The 9,068-nt window shown below is 60.4% G+C and overlaps 5 protein-coding genes across 5 annotated transcripts in view; 3 read left to right on the forward strand and 2 right to left on the reverse strand.

The window, feature by feature from the left end:
- Positions 1-939, forward strand: part of SPRG_22138 (hypothetical protein) — a gene marked incomplete at both ends in the record, with an annotated part of 2,535 nt that extends 1,596 nt beyond the window's left edge. The window contains one exon of the mRNA XM_012343246.1: positions 40-939. Coding sequence (XP_012198636.1) covers positions 40-939 — 900 coding nt within the window. The remainder of the gene's footprint in view (positions 1-39) is intronic.
- Positions 940-1,382: 443 nt separating this feature from the next.
- SPRG_04786 (hypothetical protein) lies at positions 1,383-2,929 on the forward strand. The gene is made up of 4 exons (XM_012343188.1): positions 1,383-1,539; positions 1,599-2,217; positions 2,272-2,555; positions 2,614-2,929. The coding sequence occupies exons 1-4, from the start codon at positions 1,460-1,462 to the stop codon at positions 2,894-2,896; spliced, it is 1,266 nt and encodes a 421-aa protein (XP_012198578.1). The 5' UTR covers positions 1,383-1,459; the 3' UTR covers positions 2,897-2,929.
- Positions 2,930-2,932: 3 nt separating this feature from the next.
- On the reverse strand, positions 2,933-3,550 carry SPRG_04787 (hypothetical protein; the record flags this gene model as incomplete). The annotated part of the gene is made up of 1 exon (XM_012343189.1): positions 2,933-3,550. Exon 1 carries the CDS (start codon positions 3,521-3,523, stop codon positions 2,933-2,935), a length of 591 nt encoding a protein of 196 aa, XP_012198579.1. The 5' UTR covers positions 3,524-3,550.
- Positions 3,551-4,000: 450 nt separating this feature from the next.
- On the reverse strand, positions 4,001-4,563 carry SPRG_04788 (hypothetical protein; the record flags this gene model as incomplete). The annotated part of the gene is made up of 1 exon (XM_012343190.1): positions 4,001-4,563. The coding sequence occupies one exon, from the start codon at positions 4,561-4,563 to the stop codon at positions 4,111-4,113; it is 453 nt and encodes a 150-aa protein (XP_012198580.1). The 3' UTR covers positions 4,001-4,110.
- A 1,355-nt stretch (positions 4,564-5,918) lies between these two features.
- Positions 5,919-7,652, forward strand: SPRG_04789 (glucose-6-phosphate isomerase). The gene has a single exon (XM_012343191.1). The coding sequence runs from the start codon at positions 5,966-5,968 to the stop codon at positions 7,631-7,633; it is 1,668 nt and encodes a 555-aa protein (XP_012198581.1). The 5' UTR covers positions 5,919-5,965; the 3' UTR covers positions 7,634-7,652.
- The last annotated feature ends 1,416 nt before the right edge of the window (positions 7,653-9,068 follow it).

Raw genomic sequence — 9,068 nt, forward strand, 5'->3', positions numbered from 1 at the left:
GCTAAATCCGCCGACGGCCAAGCGCAGGTGTGGCACAAGGACGTTCGCTTCTTCAACATTCGGTCGGCCGAGTCGAACGAGATCATTGCGCGCTTCTTCCTCGACTCGTTTGCGCGCCCGGCCGAGAAGCGCGGCGGTGCGTGGATGAACAGCGCTGTTGGCCGCTCCAAGCTCCTCGGCGCTAATGGCGCGATCCGCATTCCTGTGGCGTACCTCATCTGCAACCAGTCGCCGCCCGTCGGCGACAAGCCGAGCTTGATGAACTTCCGCGAGGTCGAGACGCTCTTCCACGAGTTTGGCCACGGCCTCCAGCACATGCTGACAACTGTCGAGCACGAAGCGGCCGCCGGCATCAACGGCGTCGAGTGGGACGCGGTCGAGCTGCCGTCGCAGTTTATGGAGAACTTTTGCTACCACCGCGGCACGATCAACGACATTAGCGGCCACTACGAGACCAACGAGCCGCTGCCGGCGGAGCTCTTTGAGAAGATCTGCGACGCGCGCAAGTACATGGCCGCGTCCGGGATGCTGCGCCAGCTCAACTTTGGCGCCCTCGACATGCACCTCCACCACAAGTTTGACCCGTCGGGCGACGAGACCATCTTTGACGTGCAAAAGGCGATTGCGGCCAAGTTCACTGTGCTTTCGCCCTTGCCGGAAGACCGGTTCCTGTGCTCGTTCTCGCACATCTTTGCGGGCGGGTACTCTGCCGGCTATTACAGCTACAAGTGGGCCGAGGTGCTCTCGTGCGACGCGTTCAGCAAGTTTGAAGAAGCCGGCCTTGACGACGAAGCCGCGCTCGCCAAGACGGGCCGCGAGTTCCGCGACACGGTGCTTGCGCTCGGCGGCTCGCGCCACCCGCTCCAGGTCTTTGAAGCGTTCCGTGGCCGTCCCCAGAGCACCGAGCCGCTCCTGAAGCAGTACGGCCTCTCGGCGTAAGAAGCATGCCAAGTTGTCTGTCAATATTACATCCATGTGTCGGTCTATCCAGCGTGTACAACTTGTCATCGAGCAAACGAGGAAAGTAGCTTTGGACAGAAACGTGCGCGGTGCTAGGTCCTTCGCACCTTTTATCGCACTCTTCCTGTGGCGCTGACTCGGCGACTCCGAGTCAGCATGGCGAGAAAGGCGACAGCCCGCAGACGCGCGTTGTTGAAGCCACCTGTCGTCCGACCAAAGAACGGCAGGAGGCCATGCGGGCTACCTGCATGTGTTGGGTGCCCTACCAGGCCGGCCAGCGCCCTGTCCTCGTACCTACGAGAGGTATGCTCTGGCCACCGATCTGCAGAAGCTAAGGTGACTTGGGTGACATGGCACTTGCGTTGAAGTTGGCGGATCCTAATTCAGCGCGGCCCTTCGATATTCTTGCCTAATTAGGCACTACATTGCACCAGGCGTGTCCCACGTGTTGAGGTCAACACGAGATCGCGACGACTTGAGCGGAGACGACGCGACGGCGATGGCCAAGAAGGAGCACTTTAGGTACACGGTGTCCAACTTGATCATCTTCCTCTTCCCGCCCTTCCGGGCGACGCGTAGGTAGACGCGCATGGCATCCTGCATGGCGTCGACGACTTACCATGAACATGCTGCTGTAGCGGCTTTCTTAACCTGTGCTTTCTCTACCCGCTGCAATGGTGCGAGTCCTTGCTCATCCAGCCGACGAGCCGATTGCGGCGCCACATGCCACTGCTCGGCGGGATCTGCGTCATCTGCTTGACCTTGGGCAGCATGCTGCTGCGGTCGGCGTGGCAGTGGCTCCATGATGTTATCTCGGGCACGTTTTCGTCCACGGACGCCAAGGTCAACTTTGAAGCGTTCTGGAGTGGCATCTACCACGACTATGCATTTCTCGAAGGCAACGCGAACTGGTCGCTCGTGCATCGGCTCTTTGGCGACAAGATTGACGGCGCGACGACCGAGCACGACCTCTGGACGGCGCTCGTCGACAGCATCGCGCTTCTTGACGACCCGTGCGTCACGATCTCCAACGTCTCGATCCCCAACAACAACCGCGTGCGGTCCATGGACCTCGACGGCTGGGTCCGCGACCAGCTTGACAACTACAATGTGATTGCGAACCAGTTTACGTGGGGTGTTGTCCGGCACTCAAGGCCGATCGGATACCTCTCGCTCTCGGCACTCGAGGGCTTTGTCGAGCTCCAGCTGCCGTTCGAGCTGCGCTCCTGCGGTACGCGGCGCAAGCCGTGCACCAAGGTTGCCATCGATGCTTCCTTGATGCCGAGCTCATGATCGTACGTGCATCCGTAGGGTTTGGTGCCCGAGATGTACGACCTCGAAGCGATGCGCTGGGCGATGGAGGCCATCGTGACGCATCTCCATGCGACGCATCTGCACGGACTCATTTTGGACTTGCGCCACAGCACGGGCGGCGGCTCGTACATTGTGTCGCTTGTGCTCGCGTCATTCTTCAAGCCGCCGTCGTTCGCCTTTATCATGGAAGAACGGCTCCAGAAGCGGCAGTTCCACGTACCAACGTCACGACTGCGCTACGATGGGCCGCTCGCGATTCTCCAAGGCGCCGACACGGCTCGGTAGGACCTTGGCTGTCAAGAAGAATGCGCGTGCGAGCATGTCGTCCTTTGGTTGTAGGACCAGCGAACTCCTCCTCCTCGCCCTCCTGCACCGGCCCAAGACGTGTCGACTCGGCGCCAAGACGGCCGGGCGGCTCTCGGACGTGCGCGAGATGTCGCTCCCCAACGGGTGGGTCGTCGACGTCCCGTACCAGCGCTGCTACGGCGAGGACGGCAAGCAGTACCAGAAGACGGGCATTCCGCCGCAGAAAGCACTGCCCGAGCCGCAATGCTGGGCCGCGGCCCTCGAGTACCTCGACCGCGAGTGGCAGCATACGCACAACGAAGCAGCGTCGTCGTAACAACACTATCACTTTAAACGCGATTCGATCCCATCTCTACATGTCGCGACGAGGCGATTGCAGAAGACCGAGTGTGTCGGGCGAGATGCGGACTCGGCTCGTTGCAATCGCACGCAGGAGGAGGTCTGCGACGGCCTTGCGCGCCTCGAGGCTGCTCTCGGGCGCAAACAGTGGAAGCAGCTGCAGGCCGAGGCGCATGATCTGATCGTCGCAGTGGTCGCGTAGATACACGAGCATCGCCGCGTGCTGGTGTGCGGCCGCGCAGCAGAGCGCGAGGAGGTGGCAGGTCCGCAGCGGCGTCTCTGCAAAGAGGAACTGGACGCCGTCGACGTGCCCAAGCGACACGAGCGCGTCCATCGTGCGCTGCAGCCACGACTCGCGCTGTGTCGCGACGAGCCGGCCAAGCCCGGCGACGCCAAACGACACGAGCCAGCGATCAAAGCGAAGGAAGAAGGCGTGCGTGAAGAGGTGCGTCTCGCGGTAGATGCGCGCCAGCGGCCGGACGCACGCGTGCACGCCGTCTTGGTACGACACGATGAGCAAGAGCAGGCCGGGGCAGACGAGCGCGGCTTGCGACGTCCGCGGCGACGTGAACCGGAGCCGCTTGGCGCCTTGACGCGTGAGCATCGCAAGATATGAATGGCGGGAACCAGCACGAAACGGACGGGCCACCGATTAAAACAAGTGAAAGCAAGATGAGCAGGCCACGTAGCTTCCGCCGGTGACAACGTCTTTTCGGGGAGCCTAGATGGCCTGCAATGGTATGTGTCGGACCTCTCCGGGACTGATATGGGCTGTTGGTTGGGCTGCCTTGGTAGTACTACTGGAAAGGTCGCTTGAACGCAGCCATAGAAAGACGTACTAGAGCTCACGCAATTGGAAGCAACGACAGGCTAAACGATGCTTGGAGGACACTAGAACAGACTGTACCCTAGCAGGACAGGTGTTGACGCTGGACGACGATAGAGTAGTCCAAGAGATCGAACAGCAACAGCGCGATCTGCTTGTCCCTTCTGAAGCAATCCCTCGTTTTCCAGCGCTAACATCTGTTCTGCTAGGGTAGTCTGCCTACAAGTATCGTCTCGCAGGGTGCGAACTGAAGCAGCTAAAGACAACGAAGTTGGAGCGAGATCTTAACCCTCCCAGACCTAAGAAATCCGGAAAGGGCAACCGACTGGCAATGGCAGACCAAGACGATGCGATCTCCGCTGCCATCACGAGACAAAGTCCCGGACGATGTGCGGCATGAGGTCGTCAATGGCGGCTTCAATCTGCGCAGCGCAGGCTTCGTACACGGACGCGTCTTGGTGCCACGGGTCGGCAATGTCACTTGGAAAGACACGCACAGTTGCCCGCAGCGTCGGGAAGAGCGCGCGGAGCATGCGCTCATGGCGCGCCGTGACGCAATATACGACATCTGCGGACTCTATGAGCTCGCGGTTGACGAGGCGCGACCGGTGAAGATGGAGGTCGACGCCTCGGCGCTGCATGGCGGCGACGCCATAGGCCGACGCGGGGCTGTTGGGCGGCTCAAACTCGTCCGACAAGGCGACCGAGCCGACGCGCAGGCCCGGCGCCGGGTGCTTCCGAAGCCAGCGCTTGGCGAGCGCCTCCGCCATCGGCGACCGGCACGTGTTGCTCGTGCACACGAAGAGAAGCAGCACCATACAGAGTGTGGTATCCGGTTAGCAGATCGTATCTTCCGGATATCGATCGCAAGCGGACACGAGCGCCGAAGGTCAACAACTCATTCCTTCCTACGACGCCCGTGCTGCCATGGCCACGACTGGCATTGCCTTGGTGCTTCCGAGCGGCGGCGAGAACGGACTCCACGAACTGGAATTTCCTCGCATGACGACGCGAAGCGATGAGGCGGTGCCACGTCATGCTCCACGCTCCAGACATGTTGCACTCTAGAACTCGCTGATACCCATGGCTGATACCTTGACTGTTTATAGCAACTAGTCGCAGTGGACACACGTCGTCGAGGATGTTCGTTGAGCGCGACTGCGATAGGTCACATGCCACATCCACGAATGCTTGGGCGTCGGAAGTGTAGTATGCGAAATCTCGGAGACTCTTTCACGCAGACGTCTTTATCACCCCAACGGCGATATATGACACGCAAGGACCATGCCCATGGACGAGAGGCACGTTAGACCCCGCGACGGTACCCGAGGCACCTGCATCGCTCGTCCATGTACTCGCAGTGGCGTCCATTGGACCGTCGCCACGAGAAGCGGCGTCATCATCTCGAGAGCAGCATGACACCGACGAACGTATTGCGGATCCTTGCCATCATCGTGCCACGTCTGCCCATGGCTACTCGCCGCCGTCTGTTGATCGCTGCATGAACACGCATCTGTCGGCGCCACGACGGCGATGTGCATCGCGCTTGGTGCATCGCCTACACTACCTGGTGGAGCGAGGCAAGCTTCTCGGCAGCTCGCGAGCTTCGGTGCTTGTCACATGGGCGCAAGTTGCACCCGAGCCCTGAATCTAGACTGGGCCAATCGCAGGCAGGCGGCACCGCCACGACTTCAACATCCTCTAGTCTCTCATAGGTAATGAATGACGCGGTGATAGCACACGCCAAGCGGCCCTGTTTCTGCGTCCTCGCGACTCGGCTCTCGCGACGATCGTTGCGTACTATAGCCTAGTCTTCTGTTCGTACACTACCTTTTCACACTGTGAGGCAAGTGGCGACGGCTATTACAGCTGACCTGTGCGACGTCCTACATGTACTCTGCTCTGGTGCGCACTGGACCTCCAACTCAAAATGAAAAAGCAAAATGAAACCTAGAGTCCTAAGGCCATAGTTAAAATGCCGCACCATAGAGCCTACACTCGAGTCATATACTAGCCTCGCTGCTATGTGCGCTGGATTCTTGGCGGCCTTGCATGGTCCCTGGCACGCGAAGTGAATCCGGTGATGGATTCGGGGAATAAAACCTCCATCTTTGAATATCCTGTATAAAAACATGTCTCAATCTGAATACTAGGACGCGTTTTGACTGTCGAGGAAAACCCCTCATTTCGGCTTTTGCCACCGCCCGACCAAGTAATACCATGATCAACGACACGCCGCAGTGGACGCGCCTCGCCGCCCACGCCGACGCCATCAAGGCCACGCACCTGCGCACGCTCCTCAAGGACGAAGGCCGCAACGCGGCCCTTCTTGCCGAGCACAACGGTATCACGCTCGACTACTCGCGCCAGAACGCGACCTTGGAAACGATGGACTTGCTCTTTGACCTCGCCGAGGCCGCGCAGCTGCGCCAGAAGCTGTCGGCGATTGCCAGCGGCGAGCACGTCAACAAGACGGAGGACCGCGCGGTCATGCATATGGCGCTCCGCAGCCCCGCGACGAAGCCCATGTACGTGGACGGCAAGAACGTCGTCGAGGACGTCCACGAGGTGCTTGGCGCGATTCGCAAGTTTTCGGACCGCGTCCGCAGCGGCGAGGCCCATGGCGCGACGGGCAAGAAGCTCCTGAACGTCGTGTCGATTGGCATTGGCGGCAGCTACCTCGGCCCCGAGTACGTCTTTGAGGCGCTTCGCCACGAAAAGGTCGCCAAGGCGGCGGCTGCCGGCCGCACGCTCCGCTTCCTTGCGAACGTTGACCCTGTCGACGCCGCGCGCGCGGTCGAGGGCCTCAACCCTGAAGACACGTTGGTCATCGTCGTCTCCAAGACGTTTACGACCGCGGAGACGATGCTGAACGCGCGCACGCTCCGCAAGTGGCTCGTCGACGGCCTTGCTGCCCACGGCGTCTCGGCCGCGGACGCCATCCGCCACCACATGATCGCGGTCTCGGCGGCCGTGCCCAAGGCGCAGGAGTTTGGCATTTTGCCCGAAAACGTCTTTGGCTTTTGGGACTGGGTCGGCGGTCGCTACAGCGTGTGCTCCGCGGTCGGTATCGTCCCGCTGGCGCTCCATTACGGCGCCGACATCACGGACGCGTTCCTTGCCGGTGCCCACGACCTCGACGAACACCTCTTGAACGCGCCGCTGCGCGAGAACCTCCCGGTGCTCCTCGGCCTCCTCGGCATCTGGAACTCGTCGTTCTTGGGCCACGCGACGCGCGCGATGCTGCCGTACGCGCAGGCGCTCCTCCGCTTTGCGGCGCACATCCAGCAGGTCGATATGGAGTCGAACGGGAAGCGCGTCGCGCTCGACGGCTCGGTGCTGCCGTTCGCGGCCGGCGAAATCAACTTTGGCGAGCCCGGCACGAACGGCCAGCACAGCTTTTACCAGCTCATCCACCAGGGCCGCGTCGTGCCCTGCGACTTTATTGCGTTTTGCAAGAGCCAGAACCCGACGCACCTCAGCGGCGAGAAGGTCTCGAACCACGACGAGCTCATGTCGAACTTTTTCGCGCAGCCGGACGCGCTCGCGAACGGCAAGACGGTCGAAGAGCTCGCGGCCGAAGGCGTGCCCGAGGCGCTCCGCCCGCACAAGGCGTTCCCGGGCAACCGCCCGTCGGTGTCGCTCCTCTTCCACGGCACGCTCGATGCGTTCGCGTGCGGCCAGCTCCTCGCCTTGTACGAGCACCGTACGGTGGTCCAGGGCGCCATCTGGGGCCTCAACAGCTTTGACCAGTGGGGCGTCGAGCTCGGCAAGGTCCTCGCGACGCAGGTCCGCAACCAGCTCAGCGCGTCGCGCGCCAACGCGAGCGCGCCGTTGCAGGGCTTCAACAGCTCGACGTCGGCGCTCCTGAAGCGGTACCTCGCCTAAGCAACATGTATAAAATGACAATAATGTGTGTACTTTTGCTGTGTCGATCCTTTGGCTACTCGTGGCAAACGAGCCAAACCAGCATCTTTGGTAGCAAACACCAGGGCCATAAACTTACATGTGGCCTTGGTAGCACATACTAGTAGTTCTTAGTGGTTCGCGGGCCGTCAAGGTGGCAGTGTTGATTGTCTTCGACCTCGCGTCGCTTGCACAGCCGTGAGCTACAGCCGTGGACTTGTTGCCACCACGACCATCCAATTGAGGACGCGCTCGTGGTGGCTCCCGCACCTCTGCAACACCGTAGTACATACCTGCAATTGCATCACTCCGCCTACACGCAAAGATACACAAACAGACAGACAGGTTGCATTGACTGGATCGTGCACTCCTTTTCGTGAGCGAGAAGTGGCCAAGCCACAAGTGGCTACGGACAGCTCTCGACCGTCGCGTGTGCCATGGTATGTGGCTAGCTTTCGGAAAGCGAGGTCGCCCGTTGCAGCAGGCGTCTGCCAGCACTTTTATACGACGCACTTTGGGGTACTGGAAGCAGGCGCATTGGAAAATGGCGACGAGGCCGCGCTTAAGGTCCTCGTTCAAGACCCGCAGAGGGCTCGCGTGCGACGTGGTCCACGACTCTGTCGCGGGAGATCGGACACGCGTCGACGAGGACTGCGTCACGCAGGAGCAAGGCCGTCCGAGACGTTGAGGATCCCATAGTGAAGGTGTTGAACTATCGCGGAGGATCCGTGTTCCGTAGGCGACATTGCGCATGGGCATTAACAGCTTGACGCAATGGAGAGTGCAAGCAAGGGTACATACCCTGGGTGCAAGCGACGAGCGGGACGAGGCATATTGCATCCATCCGGACGGGACTGCACGCGACAGGTGGACAAGCTAAGGAGATTGCCCTAACCTCTCTGGGATCAGGCGAAAACACGTTCGTCACCCTTATCTCCTAGAGCTGGCTTAGCGGAATTGCAACCTGAAATCGCTTGGGCTGCGTCATATCTTTCGACGACGCACACGAGAAGAGCCGCCACGTCTTGATGTCAAAAATGTACAACTTGTCATGGTACTCGAGACTCAGTAAGCCAGCGAGGACGGCCGACGTCTTGTCGAGATAATACTCCCCCTTGTACTTCCAGTTTGTAAAGTCCAACATGTAGACGCAGTGGGCGTTGAGGAGGAGGGAGTGGACGCCAGGCGGTACCAAGCCTCGCAGACGCCAGCGATCCCAGCCAAACCAGACGCAAATGCAACTTAGAGCAACGACGACGACGCCACGGACACCGCTGGTGGAGCCAATGTGGATAGATGCGCTCGAGCAAAGGAGTCCAGCGTCCATGTCCACAAAAGTGCAGTGTCGGTGCAGTGTCGCCGAGTACGAGAGTGGTGCGACGAAAGACCAAACAACCAAGATGAACCACGTCGTGAG

The sequence above is a fragment of the Saprolegnia parasitica genome (assembly GCF_000151545.1).
Source record: "Saprolegnia parasitica CBS 223.65 unplaced genomic scaffold supercont2.12, whole genome shotgun sequence".
Taxonomy (NCBI): Eukaryota; Oomycota; class Saprolegniomycetes; order Saprolegniales; family Saprolegniaceae; genus Saprolegnia; species Saprolegnia parasitica.